The sequence below is a fragment of the Boleophthalmus pectinirostris genome, unplaced genomic scaffold (assembly GCF_026225935.1).
Source record: "Boleophthalmus pectinirostris isolate CB_2022bp ecotype Guang Dong unplaced genomic scaffold, ASM2622593v1 HiC_scaffold_20, whole genome shotgun sequence".
Classification (NCBI taxonomy): Eukaryota; Metazoa; Chordata; class Actinopteri; order Gobiiformes; family Gobiidae; genus Boleophthalmus; species Boleophthalmus pectinirostris.
In genome coordinates this window covers 9,248,321-9,274,143 of record NW_026571153.1, presented here as the reverse complement: position 1 = coordinate 9,274,143, position 25,823 = coordinate 9,248,321, and the positions used below count along the sequence as shown (strand labels likewise).

Here is a 25,823-nt window from a genome sequence, read left to right as displayed (position 1 = left end):
AGGAGAGGAGGGTGCGCGGTGCACGGAGAAGAAGTGAGGAGCGCTGGGGTGCTAAACCAGATCTAAACCAGGACTGTTTGTCGGGACTGGCCCGAAGGTGCGCCTGCGTAGGCTGTCGGGTTACCGCAGACGAAAGGACCGCGCCGGGGCCGGAGCTCCGCGCTGCCGGGGCTCAGTGCAGCTGTCGCCCGATCGCGCTTTGCGGACACTCTCTCACTCTCTCTCTCTAACTCTCTCCCGCTCTCTCAAGTCCAAGATCAGCCCTGGTGTAGTCCTGATTTAGTCCTGGTTTAGACCTGGTTTAGTCCTGGTTTAGTCCAGGTTATTATTATTATTATAAATCCAACAGTCCCTTACTTGTATGCTTTAAACTGCTTCTGATGTACTTCTTATTTGGTTAAATCCCATGATAAGATGTTAAAAACTGATCTTTAAAAAAATAATATAATAAATAAATTAAAAAAAAATTACATGTTCTTAATAAAGACTCAGATTAATAAAGTGCTAAGATACAACTTCATTAGCTAATAATAAACAGTCGATAGTTTATATAATATTTTGATCGTATAATGAAAGTAGTTTATTTTATTTTTCATTTATGTTTACGGCCGATTAGGGCACAAACCAGTTTTATTTTGGTGAGAAGCGGAAGTGCTCTGGCGTGTTCCGGTTGCGGCGAGAGGACTGTGGGATTTGTAGGCGCACAGCTGACAGTGTGGCTACTGTGTGGATATCAAACGTCCTGCTCTGTGGTGTCTCCCTCTGCACTAAATGTAAGTCCATGACACCATCACGTATATTTTACATGTCTCATTTTACGTACGGACCAACAAAATAGATGCGATGCTGCTCTTTCATACGCGCTTTTAATGGATCGTGCCGCGTGTGTTACTTACTGCGTTACTTACTGCGTCTTTCTGTCATGTTTAGCTTTTAATTTCCTACCTAATAACTATTCCCAAACATTTAGTGTTTCACGAACTGTTAACACTTTCATTCTTTGTTCAATCCGACAAAATCCTATTTTTCTGTACGCTTAAATGTGTTGTGAAAAGTTGCTAATGCTAACTGTCATGAGTTGAAATGTCATTGATTCATGAAAAATTAACCAAAATAAAACCAATGCTAGTTTAGTTTAGTTTGCACAATAACCTCAAATGCATAGAGGTTTTGTTGGTTAATCTGAATGATATTGGATGACATTAGCTATAAAATATTGCGCAATGATAAATAAAGTAATATTAAGGTGTAAACACTGTATTAAGTTATACAACATAATACGATTAAATAGCTTCATTTTGTACAGATTTATGTAGTAATAGAAAACTTGTGTCGTTGTGGCTGTCCAGGAAGTGTTTTTATCATGTGACCTTTTGCACAGATATCATTTTTTCTTCATTGATTCTCACGTTGCATGAAAGTACAGCATTACATTGTCATTCACCCGTGGCACAGCATATTTGTGGAGATTGCAACAGCTCTTTAGTCTACGTCTTAGTTTAATTTCAACACGCTGCTCCTCCTGGAATTAGCCAGTTGCATAAGAAGTTAGTAAAATGTGAGCCAAGCCTTAGATGACCCTTAGCCCCACTTCTCCTGACAGCATGCTAATCCCTTTTGCTGCCCACTCTCAGGAAGCACAGCTGATTGGTCACTTGCAGTTGCACTAGCCACACGTGATCTGCTGATGTTTTGCTATTGTCCAAGTGTTGATGGATAACACCTTTTGGCAAATCTGTGTTTTTAGCATCATACTGACAAAAGAGGAGGATGTCCAAGACCACAAATAATCCCTTTCAGCATTTAGTGGAGCCACTGGAACCCACGCAGCCAGACCAACGCTTTTATAATCTGACCAAACTTGGAGACCCCAGATATGGTAAGTGGAAAGTAGATCTGTCACGATAACAAACATAGAAGCACGGTATATTGCTACAGAGATACACTGCAGTATAATTTTTTTTCCCCACAATTTTAAATTATAATCCCACAATAGACACACACTTCTACATATATACATAAATATGTACATGCATTTGACACATTTTATGTATGCCAATATGTAAAAACTATGAAAAAGACATGGACACCCAAAGAACCTGGGCAAGATTGTATAATATGGGGTCCATCAACACCATGTTATTAATTTAATAACCTGACAGATTAAGTTTTTGGTTAAAGTACAACAACAGACAAGACAAAACATAAATAAATAAATAAATAAAAGAAATTAATAATAATAATAATAATTGCAAAAGGAAAAAAGCAAAAAAAAACAAATTAAAATACATAATAATATTGAAACTGTTGCTTCTGACACAATTATAATAAAGCAGGATAATCCAAGTTAACAAATATAAAAATTTATATCAGAATGAAGGAATTATTGCCTATAGAAATTACATTTTTATAGCCAGGCTGCCACCACCTAGTGCTTCTGCTCAATTTTATTTCTCTCCAGCGACTAGGTCAGGAATCAAAATACAATAGATGGTTCGCAAAAAAACCCAGAAGTGCGAGTCTGGGCACCAGCCAATCAGCGAAGAGCCATATATTCTGTGTTGTCAACGATTCTCAAGATCGAGGATTTAAAGCTGGAACAAAGAGAATGTTTTGTGGATTTTATCAAGGGGAAAGATATTATTGTCCTTCTTCTTACGGGATTTGGGAAAAGCTTAATATACCAGTTAGCCAGGTTTGCGGCACATTACATACGACCAAATAGCAGCGACTGATTAAATGATGAGTATAAGTACCCGCCTACCATCGAGCGTACGAATTTTAACACTGTGAGGTCAGACAGTATCTACGAAGTGAATCGAAGTAAACCGGCTGATGAATCAGGCTAACATTTTCAACTCTCTACAGCAAAATCTTTTTATATTACAACAAAAGAACTGAATTCTCCCCACTATTGCAAAGAAAATGTACACACAATAAATATTTAGCTTCAAATAATATATTGTTCCAGGTTTCATTTATTGAATGATAAATTGGTGTAGTAATTATCTTGACAGGCCTAGTAGAAAATGTCCTTGAATGTATAAACTTGAATGGCATTTATAGCGGTAATAAAATGTTAAAATGTGCATAGACCGCCTGCCCTTCTCCATCCGTGTGTTGCTGGAGTCTGCGGTGAGGAACTGCGATGAGTTCCTGGTCAAGAGCGCAGACGTGGAGAGTATCCTCAACTGGAAGGAGACCCAGACCAATACTGTGGAGGTGCCTTTCAGACCGGCACGAGTCATTCTCCAGGACTTCACGTAAGACGAAATGCTGCTGACTAAATCGCTAAATGTTTACTAATTTGTCTTTACACCATTTCATTTAATCTGATGTATATATGTTTTTAGGTAGGCTACACATATTTATATTAAACTTTAAATATTAGTCAGACAGTAGAACACACTGGAAGTATAATCTACAAACCAAAACGTGTGTAACCAGTGGACCTAATTATAGAAAGGACTTTTCATCAAAGTCACAAAATGTTTCATCCGCCTTGTGCCAGTCTGAGTTTATTATTAGACTGGCGCTGTCTTTGTGATAATATCTCTTTCGTAACAGTTGGCATTAGGGATGGGACAAGAACTTGTGAAACAAAACTGACAAGATTGTGCACACATAAGGAAAATGATCTTGTGAGAATTTTTTCCTCATATTTTTGCCTTGGATAAAAAATGGCCAAAAAACATTGCGGTGTAACTCCTCTTGAGAAGTTATAATACCAAAAAGCAGTGCTACAATTACTGCAAAACTATAAAATTAACAAAATAAAAATTGTGAAGCCAAAATTGTGAACTGAATGGCAATTTAGTTATTCAAAATTATATAAATCTCGTTTTGTCTCATTCTCGTGGACTGAATCTCATCTCATCTTGTACAAATTGTGTCTCATCCCATCCCTAGTTGGTGTGTCCAGTATTTCCAGTGTTCTTAGTTCAGATGATGATAAACCATTGATCATTTTAATAAAGTATTGGTTACAAATTATAATCAGATTAGTCACTTCAGCCCTAAACTGAATTTAATAGCTCACTTTAGAGTAGAATATTGTTTAAAAATATGAAAAAAACATTGCCTAACAATATTAATTATCCTAAAATAGAAAAAAGAGAAAAAGAAACATAAATGCCTGTGATTTATATTCTGCTAAAGCCCATTCTTTGTATGCCGTTGCGTTTTACTGCTCTGTCCTTGACTGTGTGAGCTCACGTTTTGTCCACAGAGGCGTCCCGGCGGTGGTGGACTTTGCTGCCATGCGTGATGCGGTCATGAAACTCGGGGGAGATCCAGAGAAGATCAACCCAGTGTGTCCCGCCGACCTGGTCATCGATCATTCCATTCAGGTGGATTTTAACAGGAAGTACGTTCCGCTTTGGCTTTTCTTTTTACCAGTACCATGACATGTTAACATTCCTGAACAAAACAACAATATATTCCCAGTTAGTGTTGTCACAGAGTAGCCGCTGGGTCTTAAAGGTCTTAAAAATGTCTAAAATTTCATGTTCCTAAATTAAGGCCTTAAAAAGTCTTAAATTATTTTGTCCAAGTCTTATTTTTTCACAAAGGTCTTACATTTTATTAGCCTATTTTTTTTGTTTACTCAACTGGGCTGCAGTGCGATGTTAAATGGAGGAAGGAGGAAAAACATGTAACGTGAATGAACATCTAATTTGGATTATGTGCAAACAATACTTTGGTTTCTGGCGCTGGATGGATCATGGGGAAGTGTAGGTTTAATCCACAGTGGCTCTTTGATTCTAGATATAGTACGGTAGTTGGTTGGTCATTATTAGAATTGGATCTGGTGTTTTTCGCCCGCATAATGGGTGCGATGTTGGTCTTAATTTTCATTTAAGTGGGTTTAAAAAGGTCTTTAAAAAGTCTTAAAGTTGAGGTAGTCAAACCTGGGGATACCCTGTGTCACGATACTAACATTTTAAACTGATACTAAGGGGAAGGTTTGATACTCAGTACTGTTTTTGATACAATATTGATGATAAAAGCTCTATAATAACACAAAACAACACAGAATAACAACAGTTTCTCCAATATGTCCCTTTAATGGTCAGATTCTAAAATGTAATGTAAAGGTGGTATTTGTCATGCAATATTCAAAAGGTAAATTCACAAATGTTGAACCTGATAATTTCTATTTTTGACTACTGGATCCATCTCACTATATTACAATAAACCTCAGCATTTAAATAATTTTAATTTTAGCTGCCCCGTCTGTCTTAAATCATATTTTCCTATAGAATCCAGCAATACTAGTTCTGATCAACTTAGACTTAGACTTAGACAAACTTTATTGAGCCACAAGGGAAATTATTTGGACACAGTAGTTCACACGTCACAATATAATATAGTAACAAAGAGTAAAAAATATAAATTGTAATAATAATTCTAAATAAGTAGCAAAAAAGAGCAACAGGCAGGTGTGAAATAAGGTATAATTGTATAAATGAGTATATACAAGTCAAAATAGAAAAATAAGTAATAAAATCAAAATTCAAAAACTATTCAGGAAATGTCCAATTTTGTTATTTTTGTTCCCAGTATCAAGACTTGAGCCTCTAGTTTCAATACTAGTTTTAGTATTCAGTAGTATCTGGGTATTGATACTTTTAACAATCCTAATTATATACTGTATGTTTGCAAGTATTGTATAACTCCTGACTATACTGTGTGTACTTTTTCGTAGGTCTGACAGTCTTCAGAAAAATCAAGATTTAGAGTTTGACCGTAACAAAGAACGATTCCAGTTTTTAAAGGTAAACCTCCTCATTACAGTGTTATCATATGTGCGTTGTAAATCATATGTTTATAGTAAATATTCCCCGTCTCTCTCAGTGGGGCTCTAAAGCGTTCAGAAACATGCGCATCATTCCTCCGGGCTCGGGTATAGTCCACCAGGTGAACCTCGAGTACCTGGCCCGAGTCGTGTTCAACTACGAGGGCTTCCTGTACCCGGACAGTCTGGTGGGCACCGACTCCCACACCACCATGATCGACGGTCTGGGGGTCCTGGGCTGGGGTAAGAGAATTTGATATCTGTTCAGTTTTAGTTTGATTGAAATGCAACCAAACAAACTCGTCTCTCGAAACATCTGCCTCCTCATCCTCTTCTCTCTAACTCTCTCCATATTTTCCTTTCAAAACTGTCTAAATTCCAGTTCAATTTTATATCAGTTTCTCTTGGTCTTTGAGTAGGTTACGTCCATGTTCCTAAGTTTGATGATGTCTTGATTTCCGAGAGAGCAGGGGTCTATTAGCCACGCTGGCGCCACCTAGTGCCTCCGCTCAATTTCATTTCTCTACAGCGACTAGGTCAGGAATCAAAATACACTAGACGGTTTGCAACAACCCTTGAAGTTGTAAACCGCACACCGACCAATCAGTGAAGAGCTGTGAAGCCATGACGTCAAATTCAAGCGTCTGTCTGAGTCCCTTTTGTGGTACAGCACAACAGTAAACAAAGCGTCGAGATGGATGTAGATGAAGACAGACATTCTGTGTTGGCAACGATTCCCGAGATCGAGGATTTAAAGCCGGAACAAAGAGAATGTTTGGTGAATTTTATCAAGGGGAAAGACGTTATTGCCCTTCTTCCTACGGAGTTTTGGAAAAGCTTAATATACCCGTTAGTCCTGTTAGCAGCGCATTACATATGTCACGACCAAATAGCAGTGATTGATTAATAAAAAAAGTACCTGTCTACTGTCGAGCGAATGAATCATATTGCTGTGAGGTCAAACGGAGTGAAACCGGCTGATGAATCAGGCTGGGGGTCTACATAATTCTGTGGAAGATTCACCGTTTTTGAATTACATCTCCAAACTTGTCATCCACAAACATTGAATCCTATCATTATTTAGTTAGTTTAGTTAGAAACTCCATGAAGTTGCTTATTTATTAATTTTATGCATTTTGTTTTTTTATGCCAACAGAGAAGACACTGAACTTTGTGCCCGTTTGTGTTTCATACGATTAGGTCCAGTAATCCAGAGATGTTAACCATAAGCCATGCCAACAAATCTGCAATCTGACAGTTAAAAGACAGATTTTACTGGAGAATTTGTTAGAAGACATTGTTAAATCATAGAATATGTACATTAATTCCTTGCATATTTCTGATGTTGTAGGTGTTGGTGGTATAGAAGCAGAAGCGGTGATGTTAGGACAGCCCATCAGCATGGTCCTGCCCGAGGTAGTGGGGTACAAGCTGTTTGGGACCCCCGATAAACTCATCACCTCCACCGACATCGTCCTCACTGTTACAAAGGTATTTCACGCAAAGTAATATCTGTAGTAATGGTAGTAATTTCTGTACTACATGCTAAAACGTGTACGTGTCCAGCACCTCCGTCAGGTTGGCGTAGTGGGAAAGTTTGTGGAGTTCTTCGGGCCTGGCGTCGCTCAGTTGTCCATCGCAGACAGAGCGACCATCGCCAACATGTGTCCTGAGTACGGAGCCACTGCCGCCTTCTTCCCCGTGGACGACGTCAGCATGCAGTACCTCAAACAGACAGGTCAGAGCCCGCTTTTATAATTATTATGAACTATTATATATTTAGGAAAAAACATACATGTAAATACTGATTATTTTTTGTTTGTTGATATGATCTCTGCCAGTTTTCATTTTCTTCCCAATGTCTATTTTTAAACATTTAAGTAAAAAAAAGCGATTGATTGATTAGTTTTTATTTCGACTTTGTGCCAAGAGGGAAACAAAAATGATACATACTACATATATATTATAAACAACAGAAAAGCACATCTCGAAAAGGAGTGAGAAGAATAAAAAAACTTATATTAACCCACCTCTGCTCATTACAGTTTTGAAAATTCAATAATCATGTGGTTGCTTATGAACACTGATGATGAAACTTTACAAATATTAACATACAGCAAAATAAATGACATACTATGCATACTAAATATAATTTGAAACCAATCTCTTTATTTTTTTGTATTGTATTATGATCATACACAACTAATCGTTTATGATCGTATCAAAATAAGCAAAATGAGATAAAGAATGTAAGGATTTTTTTTTTCCTTTTATGGTTGTACAAACTAATAATATTGTTAACGAAGGCACAAAAGTTTATCATTTGTGATCTTACAAAATAAACCACAAGGAAGTAGCTTAGTAGCCAGGCTGGTGCGATCTAGTGCCTCCGCTCAATTTCATTTCTAACCAGCGACTAGGTCAGGAATCAGAATACACTAGACCCCAGATGTGTGAGTTCGGGCACCAGCCAATCAGCAAAGAGCCATACATTCTGTGTTGGCAATGATTCCCTAGATCGAGGATTTAAAGCCGGAACAAAGAGAATGTTTGGTGAATTTTATCAAGGGGAAGGAAACGTTATCGTCCTTCTTCCCAGGGAATTTGGGAGAAGCTTAATATACCAGTTATCCCCGTTAGCGGCGCATTACATACATCACGACCAAACAGCAGCGATTGGTTAAATGATAAAAAAGTACCCACCGACCGTCGAGCGAACGAATTCTAATGCTGCGACGTCAAACGGTTTCCACACAGTGAAACAGGCTGATGAATCAGGCTAGTAGTTTAGTGTGTGTAAGTTGAATTACATTGCCAATTTAGTTTCACGTGTCCAAAATAATAAATAAAATAACCAATGCCCAAATACTAAACCATGTTCAAATTAATATCTAGTTTTAATGCGAGTTTTAATAATGGTTCTAGTATTATCTATACTGAAAAATCACAAATAAAACAAAGCTAGAATTAGTTTAAGACCACTTGATATTATTTAAGAAAGTTTTTATTTTGATGAAATTTAAATGCTTTTGAAGGAAGTGTTTTTTTTTTTTTTTTTTTTTAATCATTGTGCTGTTGAAATCATTATGGAGAATTGATAGCAAGTGTTCGAAATGTCAGTATAACAACAGAAGTTCATTTACGTGAATATCTGGTAATTTGAGCTGAAAATGTCACTTTTGCAATAGTTTGTTTGTTCACCTAATAGTTTGTACATTTGTATTTTTAATTAGGTCGTGAAGAGGAAAAGCTGAATTATATTACGAAGTACCTGAAGGCCGTGTCCATGTTCAGAGACTACACAGATGTCTCTCAAGATCCTGACTTTACTCAAGTGAGTCTTGACATTTAGGTTTGTTAATCAGGGTTTGTGTCCTGCAGCCTGTTCTGAGAAAGCTGCTGACATTTCCTCCAGCTGCGAATGATGTTCCTAGAAAATCTTCCCTTGTAATTATAATGAATATGAATAATTATAATGATAATTTAATAATGCATTCAAAATCAGAATCATGTTTTTTCTGTAATGACGAAATCTAAAATGAGCAAGTAGTGGAACATTACTTTTGCCACAGTAGAAGATGGAAAAGACAAAAGACTAATTCATACTTGATAGTAAAAACCACAATATTCACGTATTAATTGAAAACTTATGTACATTATAAGTCAGAAAACTAAAAACAGTCGATAAGAGCAGTGTATACGACTGAAAGGTTTTCAATTTTCATTCTTCACTCTTCTCTCTAATCTCTCTCTCTTTTAAATTTTATGATGATTATTTATGTTTTGATTTTTTAAAATTGTGATTTTAATGTATTTCTTATTAATTAAGCACTTTGAATTACTTTGTGTACGAATTGTGCTATACAAATAAACTTGCCTTGCCCTTGCCTTGCCTAAGAGAAACTAAATATTTTAATATTAGGACTTGCTTTCCTCAGTTTTATCTAAAATGTTTTGTAGGTTGTAGAGTTGGATCTGTCTCAAGTGGTCCCCTGCTGCAGTGGCCCCAAAAGACCTCAGGACAGAATCCCGGTGTCAGAAATGAAGAGTGACTTTGAGAGCTGTCTGGGAGCTAAGGTCGGTGCATTTGTAAATATTAAAATCTGTGTAATTTCTCCGAAGCTAATGGTTCTTTGTTCATCCATTTCAGCAAGGCTTCAAGGGCTTCCAGGTGGATCCCAAGAGCCACAACAACGTGGTGCCCTTTGAGTTCAATGGGACCGAGTATGAGCTGAGCCACGGCTCTGTGGTGATCGCCGCCATCACCAGCTGCACCAACACCAGCAACCCCTCCGTCATGCTCGGGGCAGGTGGGTAGGAGGGAGTACCATTCTACTACAACAGACCAAGGCTTCACAGATGTATTGATAAATCAGACACTTTTTCAGACACTTATATTTCAGGCAAGTAGGAAGTATTGTAGTTTGAACGGGAGGGGTGGGAGCAGCAAATATGACTGGCAAACATGTTTCAACATTTTATCTAGACTGTAATCGATCTACCACTGCAGCAATTAATCTGAATTATTTTAGATAAGTTTAGTTACAGACCTAACTGACAACCGAAATTGTTAATTGCACAATATACAGACTCTAAGTTGGGGGTCTCCAACCACTAGCTCAGGAGCTATCAGTAGTTCTCCACCCTCTTCCAAGTAGCTCGCCAAATAACAAAAATCTTTTTGAAGCCTGTTGTGCACTAATAGATGTCTATAAAACATAAACCATTGTCCATTTAACCGTGCCCAAAGGCTTACCCTGTTTCTTATAATCCTCACAATTTCTTGCGGCCACTAAAATGAGTAGCTCTCTGAGAATTTGTTTTTTAAAGGTAGCTCAATGGAAAAAAAACATTGGAGACCCGTGCTCTAAAATATGCCATGTGTGAAGAGAGTTATTTCCATAAATACAATGTAAAAATACAAAAATGACGTAAAACAGGGCAAGACTTTTAAAAAAGCCTAAAATAAGCTCTAACAAGAAGTCCTCAGGCATTGTAGTTCTAGCTAAAATAGTAAAATTTCTCCTTTAAACAACAGTTATGTTCTGTAGGTCTCCTGGCCAAAAAGGCGATAGAACACGGCCTTAGTGTGAAGCCCTACATCAAGACCAGCTTGTCCCCGGGCAGTGGAGTCGTCACCTACTACCTGAAGGAGAGCGGGGTCATGGACTACCTCTCTCAGCTGGGGTCAGTGTTTCTTTCTTTCTTGTTTTTTTTTTTTTTTTACTTTTCCTAATCATCACAAACACAATGTCTTCTTTTTATTACAAAGAAGAGTAAGTAAACTTGATGTTTTGTGCATCTCCAGATTTGAGGTGGTCGGTTATGGCTGTATGACCTGCATAGGAAACAGTGGACCTCTGCCTGAGCCTGTGGTGGAGGCCATTACACAGGTACAATGTTTTATACTTTATACTTTATACTCTTGTCCAAGCTCAGGCAAGAGCATACATTTTTCTGACTATAAGTCGCTCCGGACTATAAGTCGCACTTTTTGCGGTAAATTTATTTTATAAAATCAGAGACCAGGAACCGACATTTTATCTTAAAAGCCAAGTTATAGTAACAACAATAGCAGAGAGAACAACAGACTGTTAACGTAACATATGAACAGTTCTTCAGATAATTATAGCATAAACAACAGAACAGAACAAGTTTACCAAACTCTCCATCTCACTCCAAATCACTAAATTCATTGAATTCTTCATCCTCAATGTCACTTTTGAGCAACTCTGCGACCTCCAGAGGTAAACAGAGCGCCACTTCCTTTTCTGTGTAGCTGTCGTCAGACTCCGTTCCAATTAGAATTATTCTGACCTTTCTGAATCCCGACAGGATGGTTTCAGTTGTCACTGAAGTCCAGGTTTTTTTCGATCCATCCAGTGACTTCCCGGAAAGTTGCACGATGCACCCGGGTGCTGTGAAGCTGCGTTCTCCATCCCCGCTTTCCGCCAGTCCCTCACAAGTTGCTTACTCACTCCAAACTTTCTTTCTTTGCTGCTCAATTAATGTTTTCAGCTGAATATTTCACTGCTTGCAGCAGGACAGAGGCTTTTTCTGCAGGATACGTGCAGTAGAGCGAAGTGACAGTGGTACAGGAGTAACAGGAGCAGCAGATACTGACACACAAGCCTAGAGCCTCTCGCAGCTTCAGTGTGAAAATTTAAATATATAAGTCGCACTGGAGTAAAAATTGCAGAACCACCCCAAACCATGAAAAAAAGTGCGACTTATAGTCCAGAAAATACAGTATTATGTAACTGATTTGTCTAGGAGATAAGAATACTTTTTACATCTTTCCAGTCCAAATCTCCAAACATCATCACAATAAAACACGTTGCATTAAAATACTGTATCATAAAAGTCAAATCTTTCTTAGTTGATGTGGTCTGTTGTGTGTCAGGGGGACCTGGTAGCAGCTGGAATCCTCTCTGGGAATAGGAACTTTGAAGGACGAGTTCACCCAAACACCAGGGCCAATTATCTGGCCTCTCCTCCTCTGGTCATCGCTTACGCAATCGCCGGGACGATCAGGATAGACTTTGAGACGCAGCCCATAGGTGAGTGCGCTGTGATGTAAGATTACTGCACATTTGTACTCACAAAAACTATTAACATTACAATCAGAAGGAAAATAATAAACCATTATGAAGTGATTTTTTTGTGTTTTATTGCATCATAATGAAAGACGCCATCCAAAAGTTAATGTTGCCTAAACTAAATTAATACTTTTTCTTTATTTGAGAAGATTTTTATGCATCTGCCATTAGAAAAAAAAGAATATATTTTTTCTTGTTGTTGTGAAATGTGACTGGTTCCACTGGATTCTACTTCAAGTTAAAATTCAATTCAAGTTTTCCACAAGGATACTTTAATTAGTTTTTTTTTTTAATCTATGCTGCATGAAGAATATGAAGAATTTTCTGTGAATGATGAATTTACTGCATAAAAATATAATTAAGTAAGACAGTAATGGTCACCCCAGCCCAACACTGTCAGGTTAATCCCATGTTAAACCACACTGTATTTGTATAATCATCATATTCATGTTATATCCTGTTCTTTACTGTTTTTTTCTTCTCCTTTAGCCATTAATAATGAAGGTAAGGAGGTGTATCTACGAGACATCTGGCCGACCCGAGAGGAGATCCAGGCTGTGGAGAGAACCTACGTCATCCCATCCATGTTCAAAGAGGTCTACGAGAAGATCGAGGTGGGTGGGACTACTTCTGCTTGAGTTTTGTTGGCTAAAGTGTGTATTTAAAAGTATTCTGATCTGTTTATTCTGTTTACTGTAACAGAAAGTGAATGAGCGCTGGAATGCTCTGGTAGCTCCTTCCGATAAACTCTACACCTGGGACCCCAGATCCACCTACATCAAGTCTCCTCCATTCTTCGAGGGTTTGGTCAGTAAAGATTTAATTTCATATGTTGTATTTAGGGCCCGACCAATATGGATTTTTTACGGCCAATATGATACAGGAAAAATGGGAGTTGGAGCTGTCGATATAAAAGTGATGTAAAAATTCACTGTAAATCTTCAGTTGATTATAAAATTTAGGTTTGGCCCTACTGGATTTTAACTCGGATTTATTTAGGCTACATTTATTGTTATTCTGATCCTTTACATCATATTTAAAGACAGTAGGTTGGCATTTTTGCATCACATTCTAGTCAGTAAATTAGTAAACTAGTGTAAATGCTGATCATTCACACCTCTGTTCGCAGCTCATCTATATATCAATGCAGATCCAGTAATGTGTATGCACCCACTATAGTCACTTTACACTAGGCCAGTGGAAGAGAAAACAGGCTGTTTATGTGGGAGCTACAGTAACTCATCACTAACCAATGAGACAGAACCAGAAAGAGCTTCAAAACCGACACATTTGCAACACTCACCGCTCACACAGGCTCCTCTCAGATCACAAGTCTTTATTAATAAGTGTTGATTGATTGATATTTGATAAATATTGATGCTGTGCCACATATTAGGTAATTTATCTGTTGGTAAATTGGATTAAATGGACATAAAATAGAGAGTCTAAGCTGTATAACGAGGTATAACATGCCCATGTGAACTATTGGCCGATAATCAAATCAAATCAAACTTTATTTATAAAGCGCTTTCATACAAAAATGCAACTCAAAGCGCTTATAATATTGGCCATCTGATATATTGGTTAGACCCTAGTTGTATTCATGACATTTTGTATTTTTATTTCATTTATTGACAGCAGGAACTTGTATTACTGTACTGATTCTCATTTGTTGTTAATGATTGGGTCTACAAATGAGCCATATTGATATTGTGGCTGAAAGTCCTTTTTAGCTAATAACAACGCCTTTGAATAATGATTGAAGTGATTATTAAATACTACCATTTTTCCTCTTCATTATTAAGAAAATAAATTGCCTTTGGTTATGTCCCATGTGGATAGGCCCACTTTTTAGATATTAACCATAAACCAGGTCAAAACAAAACTGCAAGCATTTTTTTAATATAGTAAATCTGTTTTTATTTCCAGACTATGGAGCTGCATCCTCCCAGGTCCATCATAAATGCCCACGTGCTGCTGAACTTTGGAGATTCTGTGACCACCGACCACATCTCTCCTGCAGGAAACATCGCCCGGAACAGCCCCGCAGCGCGCTTCCTCACCAGCAGGGGGTGTGTGACTTTGAATCTCCAATCAGGCAAAGTTACATGTCAGATCTGTGGAGAGTTTGATGCCATACTGTGAAACATGCAATAACAACTTCGTAGAACTACTTCATGATGCATATTTCAAACTAAACCAAATTATTTACTTTTCATTGCTGTAAGATTGAAAAATAAGTCTTCTCTTTTTGCGCTCTGTCAGACTGACGCCGCGTGAATTCAACTCGTACGGCTCCAGACGAGGGAACGACGCCATCATGGCCAGAGGGACCTTCGCCAACATCCGACTTTTCAACAAATTCCTCAACAAACAAGCTCCACAGACCATCCACCTGCCCACGGGAGAGACTGTACGCTTAAAGATACTTACCGGTACATTTTACTCAGTACTGATCATGTGGCTTACACTGTGTTGTCATGGGAACAGATGGACGTGTTTGATGCCGCTGAACGATATCAACAGTCGGGAGTACCTCTTCTAATTTTAGCAGGAAAGGAGTACGGATCGGGTAGTTCAAGAGACTGGGCAGCTAAGGGACCATTTTTACTGGTGAGAATCTTGTAATTTTGTCAGTAACTTCATAATAACTCCACCATCATAGCCTAATTAAAGCATGAACAAAGACTGAAGTCATGTTGAACAACTAGTTTATTAACCTCTTTATGACTCTCAATTCAAACTGAATCTATTCCTGAACCCTTTAGAGCTCAGACGAATGGCTGGACTCTTTGTGAACTAACTGTCTCTGTATTCTCATTTGAATTGGGAACAAGCTCTGAACAGAGGACGTTTTTGGAAGTGAATATAAGAACAGGTATATCTGGTGTTCCTGGGGATGGACTGAGACAATTCCCATGTCAAAGCTGAAGCAGATCTCAGTAAACATGAGATTTAGGGACTTTTGTAATTCATATCAAATTCCTATTCAGTTTTTTTGAATTTTTGTGTTATTTTTTTTATTTGTGTGTTTGGAGTATAAACTGGTCCAGATTCTCTTCAGAATTGTTGACATGAGAATAAGTGGGTTACAGATTTCCATTAAGGTTTTACATGTCCATGAGTGTTACGGCCCCTGCTCGAAGGACATGACAACGGCGACGTTTTAGCCTGTGAACATTCATTTATTATATAAAACATGAATCGTGAAATGGTGCTGGCGGCGTGGCGGCGTGGTGGTGCGGTGGCGTGCCAGCAGGCAGGGCAGTGGAGGGAGGTGAAAACACCTGGAGACAAAGGGAGAGTAACAGGAAGGGGCAGGGCAGAGCACGGCCAGGGCCGTAACAATGAGATTGAGAGTTTCCTTTTATCAGAAGATGGATGAACAGAAATAAATTAAGAAAAATTACAAGGGCCCTTATCAGCCCCCTTGAAACATTAACACATTAAGAATTATTTATTCTTGGTTACTACTTAAGTAGTTAGTAAGCCTGAATTATGTATCAGTCAATCAAGTGTCAGTTTAGGGCAGTTTGAGTTATAAAACAGAATAACTCTGTCTATGTCGGCACCACAGAAATGTCCATGTGAAAGGCAGAGTCAATTTAATCAATATCATTTCAAGTGATATGACCACATAGAGCTGTTGTCTGTTACCTATGGCCAACCAGGAACTAAAATTATTCACTTAAACGGGAAAAAAAAGATTTTCTGTAAAATTTTACAGATGAGGTTAATTGTGTTTTAGTGAAAACAGTAGTCTAATATGCACTTAAATAAACAATTAGTTCATAATTATTCGAGTCTTTGTACAGGCTTTATTAAGGTCTAGTAAATATAAAGTATAAAGTGCAGAGTGTTGCCCTTATCATCATCTGTAATGTTATTTTAAGGTGGACTATTCTTATTTTAAGGTGGACTACATGACACTGTTGTCTTGTCCGTAGGGTATCAAGGCAGTTCTAGCCGAGAGTTACGAGCGCATCCATCGCAGTAACCTGGTGGGGATGGGGGTGATCCCTCTGGAGTACCTGCCCGGGGACACTGCAGACAGCCTGGGCCTCACCGGGAGGGAGCGATACACTGTGGTCATTCCAGACAAACTAACGCCCAGAATGAAGATCGATATTAAGGTACGGAGCGAGCACAGTTCACCACAGATGTCTGTCAGTGAATGAATGAAAACTTTGAATACTGTTTGTCACAGTTCTGCCCATTGTTTACATGAGCTCCCCAGTCCAGCTCCATTTCCCAGTCTGTTCCAGTCCTCATTTTACTACCTCCCTCCTTTTCCTACAGCTGCTACTCATTCCCTATCATCTCAGGGTCGTCTTTATAAACTCCAGCTGTTCATTTAGTCTTTGCTCGATTGTTGACGTGTCAAGAGAGACACTCAAGCTCTGCATCTGAAACTCTGTATCTGATATCTGCTGTTTGCAATTTGTGTAATTCTGCTTTATTCCCTGTTTGAAGAACCTGTTTCTGAGTTTATTCAGAGCCTGTTTTCTAGTTGTATTTCTCAGTTTTGGAGGGTATTTTAGTTCAGATAATAAAATCATATATTCCTTTGTTATTTATCATTACCTATAGAAGGACACTTTCTATTGAACTGTACTAAGACGTTTGCGTTGGAGTCCAAGTTGCCAGCGTGATACTGTCATTAAATGTCACTAGTTTAGCTGCGTTTTAACTTTAAGACTGTAGTAGATGTTTATGGTTGTACAAGGAGGCAAAACTTCACAATAATTATTGATGATCAGTTTTTTATTTGATGATTAGTCTTTAATTATAGACAGGGTTCCTATGGTCAGGGAAATCTTGGAAAAGTCAAGGAATTTTAGTATTTCTTTCACAGAACTACAGCGTTCTGTTAAGTTCTCATTAGGCTATTATGATTATTTCTGAACGTCTGCGCCTTTTGTTTAAAAGAGACGACAATAAATGTACTGACAGTATTTTGAATGTTAAAAAACTATAATCCCAAACCATAAGGTGAGTGGAAGGGATTAACACTTCATATTTAGCCCTAAAAGTCTGATCAATTCTACATATAGGTGCCGTAAAGTCATGGAAAATTCACTTTAGGTCATGAAAAAGTCATGGATTTTTTTATTTTTTTTATTTTGTCAGTGAAAAAAAGTGGGAACCCTGTATAGAAAACACAAAATCAATGTGTTTATAATGTATACAAATGTGATAACTTACATTTGCATCGCGTGGACTGTTTTTTGTAGAAAATATTTGTCTAGTTCTGTAAAAGTAATTTGTTTTACCTTCTACAGAATGGCAGTGTTGACACCACATGCAAATTAAGACTAAATTAGAACTAAATACAGAACAAACTAAATCCATATAATGACATTGTGAAATGAACACAGCTTAAAGGTCTTTTATTACGCAAAATGGCTTCTTGTGAGATTTAAGCCACGTTAAAATGCTGTTACCTCACCAAAAACATACTCGGAAGTGTGTTTTGTTTCATTCACACATATTTGAATAATCCTGAATTATTAGTCTGTCTACATCTCCAAAGATCAAAATGCTCTGTTCCACCTTGTGATGTCATGAAGCAGTAGTTTTCAAGCCTTTACCTTTTGTTTAGTAGAGCCTCGGCAATTCCAGGCCTGAAATGATCTAAGTGATTTTAGTGAAGCTGTGTGGAGTTTAAAAACACAGTGGAACAATTCCTTACCACATCACAAGGATACTGTAGATTAGGGATGTAACAATAATTGAAATATTGTGATATTGTATCGTCAAAAGTCTCACAATAATATCGTGGGCTGTCACAAGTTTTTTTACTTAAATGCATGGTTTTATAGTAGCAACAGCTTATAAACATGGAGAACTACATATCCCATGATTCATTTCAGCACAGAAAACATGAAGAAATCTGTTTTTTACTTGAATTCTCAAGATTATGACAGAAATAATTCACACCAAATTCTTGTCAAGGTATTTTAAAAGCAAAAAAGTGTCCTATCTACAATTATTATATCAGCCTCTCGCAATATATCGTACCGTGAGATGCATATCATGATAATATTCGTACCGAGCGATTTGGATATCGTTACATCCTCACTCCAAGATGCTGAATTCACTTTTTTTTTTATATTTCCGCAGCTGGACACGGGCAAAACATTCCAAGTTCTGATGAGGTTCGACACGGACGTTGAGTTGGCGTATTTCCATCACGGAGGAATCCTCAACTACATGATCCGCAAGATGTCCCAAAACTAACCAAGGAAAGAAAGACTCGTATCTGTGTCCATGATTCCAGCATTCCCTGTAGATCTACTGAAATTCTACTGTTAGACAAAGCTGCTACGCACATGTGAGAACTTTATTAGAGTACTCTGTCAGGTCAGAAAGCCATAGTATACTCCGCAAAAACTGCTAACTACACACGTTTCAAATGGATGAATTCGCTATTTTAATCTGTTCTTTACTTATTTACTTTATTTATTTAGTTTGTTTCAATTATTTTCTGTACGGTCGGCAAATACATTGAAACAAATCTCATGAAATCTACAAATTAAAGCTGCATTGTATAACTTTTCTTATGAGGATTCGCCACTTGCTTGTCCCAGAATGTTCCAGAATATGGCATTAAACATCCTGTATTTATCACCATGGAGACAAAAGAAACGGCACCAAGCCAAGTTCAGAATACATGTTTTCTGAGTTTTTTTTTCTCACCTATAATGAAATAGATGTTTAATGTCATAGTAGGAAACTGGAGGCTGACTCTCAATCCGAGTATCATTCGTTTTTCAAAATAAAACCAAAAATAAGAAAACGACAAAACAACTATTTTCTTCATTATTTGTCTCTAAAACCAAAATGAAAAAATGGATAATAATTCGTTTTCGTGTTTAAATGAATAATGGATAACGACCGTTTCCCATTTATGTTACTTAAACTGCGAGGCCAGACTGAACCAGGACTAAACCAGGACTGAAGCGTTTCCAGTCCTGGTCTGGTCTTGTCCTGGTCTCAGTCCTGGCGTCAGTCCCAGTCTGGTCAGGGTCCCGGTCCTGTTCTCAGTCCTGGTCGCAGTTCAGGTCTGGTCCCGGTTTCAGTCTCGGACTTGGTCTCAGTCCTGGTCCCGGACTCAGTCCTGTTCTGGTTCTGGTCTGGTCCCGGACATGGTTTAGTCCTGGGTCAGTCCGGCATTGCAGTTTATGTCATGTATATGGGAAACGGTCGTTATCTGTCTCTTTTTTTTTTTTTTTTTTTCATTTAAACATAAAATTTAAAACTGAAAAAATGAAACATTATCTGTTTTTTCATTTTGGTTTTGGAGTAATGAAGAAAAAAAATGTGTATCTTTTTTTGTTTTCTTATTTTTAGTTTTATATTGAAGAACAAATGAACAAATGACACACGGCTTACTCTCCACAAGAAAAGTTACATAGTGCATCTTTAAATAAATCATCTAACAATCTCTGAAACAAAGAGTATTCTGAATTCCAGCGTTTTAAATGTGTGTAGATGTTCAGTTTTTGCGGCGTATAAAACCAGGGACCGTTTGTGTTGATGCGTCTTTGGTTCAGACATGCACTATTTTGATTGACGGGCTTAGTCTGCCTATGCTATGCTAATATGAAGTGCAGTGATGCCCTTATGTTGTCACGGTAACCACATATTCCATGTCCATACTGTTTGTTCACGTAATCATGTCCGTCGTCCATCTTCACTCATCTCTTCACTGTTCATTGTGTCTTGTTGCCTTAATAAATGTGGAGTTGAACTGAACAAGGTGAAATAAACAAGTGATTTATCTTTGACTTGTGTGTTGGTTTGTTTTTGCATTTTAAACTTTAAAATGTTCAACTATTTCTTTTTTAAGCAATATTTCACTTCTAAAAGCATTTGAGGCAGAGAGAACTGAACTTTGTTGAGGTATTAATTTGGTAAAAGGTTCGATTTTCTGTCTGAAAAACCACCAAAAAACATCACTTTGCTGTGATGACCCAAACTATTAAAAAAATAGGACTAAACTGGACTAAAAACAGGATTTAATCAGGACTAACACAGGATTTAATCAGGACTAAAACCAGGACTAAAATCAGGACTAAAATGAGGATTTAACCAGAATTAAACAGGTTTAAAACAGGATTAAATTAAAACTGAACCAGGACTAAAACAGGATTGAACTAGGACTAAACCAGGTCTAAAACAAGACTGAACCAGGATCGAAACCAAAGCTAAACCAGGGCTGAACCAGGATTAAAATAGGACTAAACCAGGTCTAAAACATGAATAAACCAAGTCTAAAACAGGACTAAACCAAGTCTAAAACAGGACTAAACCAAGTCTAAAACAGGACTAAAACAGGACTAAACCAAGTCTAAAACAGGACAAAACCAGGTCTAAAACATGACTAAAAAGGACTAAACCAAGTCTAAAACAGGACAAAACCAGGTCTAAAACATGACTAAAACAGGACTAAACCAAGTCTAAAACAGGACAAAACCAGGTCTAAAACATGACTAAAACAGGACTAAACCAAGTCTAAAACAGGACAAAACCAGGTCTAAAACATGACTAAAACAGGACTAAACCAAGTCTAAAACAGGACAAAACCAAGTCTAAAACAAGACTAAACCAGGTCTAAAACAGGACTAAACCATTGATTCAAACTGAAAATTATTCATTTTTGGTGCAGTTGTTTGTCTCTTGAAGACTGATAAACAATATTATAATTAAATCAAGATTTTAATAACTAGGCAAATATTTATTTGCCAGCAAAGATGTAACCTGCTCCTGGATTAAGGTGCAACTAACTGTTTTTGTGGAGATGAATTTCAGCGAAGGTTTCTTAGCTTTATTGTCTGTACACACAACCAGACAACAACTCTTCAGCATGTCTAACATGAACAACAACGGTCACTAAGACAGAACATTTTGGCTCTGAGGGATCGTTTTCCCGGTAACAAACAACAACATGCTGTGTGTGACGTTGGTCCGGTTGTGCGTATAAGGAGAGGAGACAGACAGGAAGAGAGCAGGAGCCATGAGAGTTCTGAGGAAGACTCTTTGAAAGTTTAACCACATGTAATGGGTCCTGTACGTCATGTGAATCTGTGTATCATTTGTTCATTTGTTTATCAAAATAAAACCAAAAATAAGAAAATGAAAAAACAACTATTGTCTTCTTTACGCTTCTACTGCACCGTTACCTGGACGGAGGACGACTATGGAGAACTTTACACAAATGACGCCACAATGTACACCACATCTGTGAACTGTGCTTTTACCAGAACTGACAAGTTGGAGCATTTTTGGTGGAGTTTTGGTTCATATTATCAGTTTGGCTGCATCTTTATGCAAACACACACTCTGCCCTGGATATTACCACACGCTTTTACCAGGACAAGGAGTTTGGTTCATGTTATGTGTTTTGCTTCAGTTTTATGCAGACACTACAGACTGAATAGATGTAGACTTATTATTACGCACATGAGAGGGGATCCAGACTGCGCACAAAAACACATCGTCTGTGCCTCTGTGCCTCTGTGCCTGCGCTCCATTCATTATGCTCATGAGGTAGTTGGATTTTTTTGTTGGAGGTAGTTAGATTTTTGCTGAATGGTCTTTGTGTTACGCCCAGAGAAGGGGCTGCACTGAGCAGGTAAACAGAACATGCAGACAGTTTAGTAAATAGACAGTAGAGTAAAGAGAGAGGTAAAATACAGAAAAGCTGCTGAAAATTGACCAAAACACAAAGAAAATGTGACATATGGACTCGCATAAGTGCTGAGTGCAGAACCAATGTCCCAGCAAACATTTTTACAGTGATTTCTAAATAAACACAAATGATTTCCTTTGGCATAATCACACATTTTATTATATATTTCATTACCACACATCAGACTTGTCCCACCACAACATGTTATACCAGTGTACCACCAGGAATCGCAAAAGAGGGAAACTTGTAATCAAACTAGAGACGGATTCAAAAAACACCAAATAGTCATCATCATTTCTACTCTTAACCCAGTTTTGTCCTAACCAGAACTTTGTGTATCTACAATATGAAAACTAAACACCAATACACCCATGACAGAAGTTGTGATAATTTAAAAGGAAAAAAAGAAAAACAAAGTGATTTATGGTCCCGTGTAAAACAATAGTTGGAACTGTACAATTGGTTTAAAGCGCCCATATTACGCTTTTTCTGTGTTATAATGTTGTTTCCTCATCAAAAACAAACCTGGAGTTGTGTTTTGTTTCATTCACACTTGTTTAAACACACTGTCATGTCATTTAGGAAGTGCTCCACTGTGTTTTTAAACTCCGTACACCTTCACTAGAATCATTTGGATCATTTCAGACCTGGAATTGACAAACTCCACTGAACTAAAGATAAAAAAGTCGCTGTTAACCTGAATTACTCAAACATGTGTGAATGAAACAAAACACAACTCCAGATATTTAATTTTTGCGTAATATAGGACCTTTAAATTCAAAAATGAAAACTATATATTGTCAAAGTGGAGGGACAAGTTACTGCATCAATATCACAATATAAAAATCCAAAGAAATACAAGAGCTGAATACACGTGATGAAAACCTGCCTTTAAAACGGCTTTGTGTAAGTTACATTCACAACTGATGGTCAATTGAAACGTGTTAAAATTGGTAGTAAACATACCGAGATACAAGTTAAAATCATAAGCAGGAACTAAACGGCAACTGTAAAAAAATCTATGTATTGTTCGTTCATTCGGTTTTCAAAATAAAATCAAAAATAAGAAAATGAAAAAAACGATCATTTTCTTCATTATTTGTCTCCAAAACAAAAAACAAACAAAAAAAGGACAAAGATTCATTTTTTCAGTTTTCGATTTTGTGTTTAAATGAATACGAAACCTTTCCTGCAATGCCGGACTGAGCCAGGCCAAAACCAGGACTAAACCAGGACTAAACTACGTCTAAAACCAGGACTAAATCTGGGACAAAACCAGGCCTAAACCGGGGCTAAACCGGGTTTAAAACAGGACTAAAACAGGACTAAAACAGAACTAAAGCAGGTTTAAACCGATCTCCGTCCTGTTCTCAGTCCTGGTTTGGTCCTGGTCTCAGTTCAAATCACACAACTCTGGGCCCGTCCCCACACTCCTGATTCAGTCCTGGTTTAGGACCTAGACCAGGACCAGACCAGGACAGAGACCAGTTTAGACCTGGTACAGTCCATATGCGGTGCAAAAGTCCGGCATTGCAGTTTAAGTCATGGAAACAGGAAACAGACGTTTTTTTTTCCATTCTTCATTTAAACACAAAATTGAAAACTGAAAAAAAAAAAAAAAATCTTTATCTATTTTTCCATTTTGGTTTTGGAGACAAATAACTAGAAGAAAATAGTTGTTTTGTCGTTTTCTTATTTTTGGTTTTATTTTTGAAAAATGAATGAACGAATGATACAGGATTTTAAAAGATTCAGTATATTTTTCCCTTACAATAGTTAGTGTGCAATATTAAAACTGTCACTAAATGATGGCTCGGTGAACTGTGAGTGTGAACGCAGCACACTCCAAAAAAAACAACAAAACATAACAAAAAACAAAAAAAAGTTATAACATTTACAAGAATTTCCGTCCAGCAGCGACGCTATGTAAACAACACACTGAGAGGGCGGAGCTCTAGCTACAGACTGGGCAAGGATTGGTCGAGAGGGTTTGATGGACATGTAGAAGGAGGCGGGGTCTGGTGAGGAGTCGATCACTCGGGGATCGGGGAGTTCTCAGCTGAAACGAGAAGAAAACAGAGTCAGGATTAGATTTTTTATTTGTATTTTTAAACGTTACTTTTCTACCCATAAAAAGCAAAAATCAGAAGAAAAACTTTTAAAACTGTGCTTTATTTTTTCCTATAGTTTTTACATTAAAACCAGTGGGTGTGGTGTAGTGGGGATTTTTAAATGGGGGCACGAGATTTGTGGAAAGAACCAGGACTAAACCAATACTAGACCAGGACTAGACCAGGACTAGACCAGGACTAGACCCAGGACTAGACCCAGGACTAGACCCAGGACTAGACCCAGGACTAGACCCAGGACTAGACCGGGACTGAACCAGGACTTAACAGGTCTAAACCAGGACTAAACCAGGACTACAACAGGACAAAACCAGGTCTAAACCAGGTCTAAACCAGGGCTACACAAGGACTACACAAGGACTAAACCAGGTCTAAACCAGGACTACAACAGGACAAAACCAGGTCTAAACCAGGTCTAAACCAGGTCTAAACCAGGTCTAAACCAGGGCTACACAAGGACTACACAAGGACTAAACCAGGTCTAAACCAGGACTACAAAAGGACTAAACCAGGACTACAACAGGACTAAACCAGAACTAAACCTGGTCTAAACCTGGTCTAAACCAGGTCTAAACCATGTCTAAACCAGGACTAAACCAGGGCTACACAAGGACTAAACCAGGACTACAAAAGGACTAAACCAGGACTAAACCAGGACTACAAAAGGACTAAACCAGGACTAAACCAGGACTACAAAAGGACTAAACCAGGACTAAACCAGGGCTACACAAGGACTAAACCACGTCTAAACCAGGACTATAAAAGGACTAAACCAGGACTATAAAAGGACTAAACCAGGACTGAACCAGGGCTACACAAGAACTAAACCATGTCTAAACCAGGACTATAAAAGGACTAAACCAGGACTAAACCAGGGCTACACAAGGACTAAACCACGTCTAAACCAGGACTAAACCAGGGCTACACAAGGACTAAACCAGGTCTAAACCAGGACTATAAAAGGACTAAACCAGGACTAAGCCAGGGCTACACAAGGACTAAACCAGGTCTAAACCAGGTCTATAAAAGGACTAAACCACGTCTAAACCAGGACTACACAAGGACTAAACCAGGTCTAAACCAAAGTAGCAAACACCATCCATCAAAATTATGTCAAACCGCGTCAAATATTTAGTTTATCTAGTTTGCTCATCAATACTTACTCACTGAGTTTAACAAACATCAACATATGACCCTGTTTTACTTCCTGTCACTGGCTCCTGCATGTTTTAGAATAGATCTTAAGATTTTACTGCTCACTTTTAAAGCTCGTTTAGGACCAAGTTACATTTCAGAACTTTTAACCTCGCAGTCTTAGATCCTCAGACAGGTCCCAGTGTCTGTTCCAAAGTCCAGACTCCGAATGAAAGCGATGAAACCTTTTCAGTCCGGGTGCCTCGACTTTGGAACGACCGGCAGTATCATCTTTTAAATCACTTCTTAAGACTCATTTTTATCGGTTAGCCTTCCTTTAACTTGATTTTATTCCTTATTTATTTTAGTTTATTTATTACCATTTATTGGATTGTTTGCATCATTATTTGTATTTGTTTGCCTTCTGTTTGCTATTTTTATGCTTTTTGTATTGTTTTTTTGTTGCTTGT

General features: G+C 37.9%; 2 protein-coding genes across 4 annotated transcripts in view; one reads left to right on the top strand and one right to left on the bottom strand.

The window, feature by feature from the left end:
- Window positions 1–653: 653 nt before the first annotated feature.
- aco1 (aconitase 1, soluble) lies at window positions 654–20,186 on the top strand. Its single transcript, XM_020923245.2, has 21 exons — window positions 654–773; window positions 1,748–1,879; window positions 3,095–3,263; window positions 4,229–4,366; window positions 5,708–5,777; window positions 5,857–6,040; window positions 7,149–7,288; window positions 7,364–7,535; window positions 9,031–9,131; window positions 9,758–9,874; window positions 9,948–10,107; window positions 10,849–10,984; window positions 11,106–11,190; window positions 12,201–12,357; window positions 12,886–13,010; window positions 13,099–13,203; window positions 14,326–14,468; window positions 14,662–14,809; window positions 14,887–15,009; window positions 16,344–16,529; window positions 18,520–20,186. Exons 2-21 carry the CDS (start codon window positions 1,771–1,773, stop codon window positions 18,634–18,636), a joined length of 2,685 nt encoding a protein of 894 aa, XP_020778904.2. The 5' UTR covers window positions 654–773; window positions 1,748–1,770; the 3' UTR covers window positions 18,637–20,186.
- Window positions 20,187–22,221: 2,035 nt separating this feature from the next.
- Window positions 22,222–25,823, bottom strand: part of LOC110158726 (calcium/calmodulin-dependent protein kinase type II delta chain) — a 177,370-nt gene continuing 173,768 nt past the window's right edge. For all 3 annotated transcript variants that reach the window (XM_055156699.1, XM_055156700.1, XM_055156701.1), the window contains one exon: window positions 22,222–24,149. The gene's annotated coding sequence lies outside the window, so the exon portion shown is untranslated. The remainder of the gene's footprint in view (window positions 24,150–25,823) is intronic.

Bases quoted from the DNA above. Each gene is read 5' to 3' on its own strand.
- aco1 (XM_020923245.2), top strand. From the start codon at position 1,771: ATGTCCAAGACCACAAATAATCCCTTTCAGCATTTAGTGGAGCCACTG. The intron at 10,985-11,105 runs GTCAGTGTTTCT...GTGCATCTCCAG, and splicing joins GACTACCTCTCTCAGCTGGG to ATTTGAGGTGGTCGGTTATG. The intron at 16,530-18,519 runs GTACGGAGCGAG...ATATTTCCGCAG, and splicing joins GAATGAAGATCGATATTAAG to CTGGACACGGGCAAAACATT.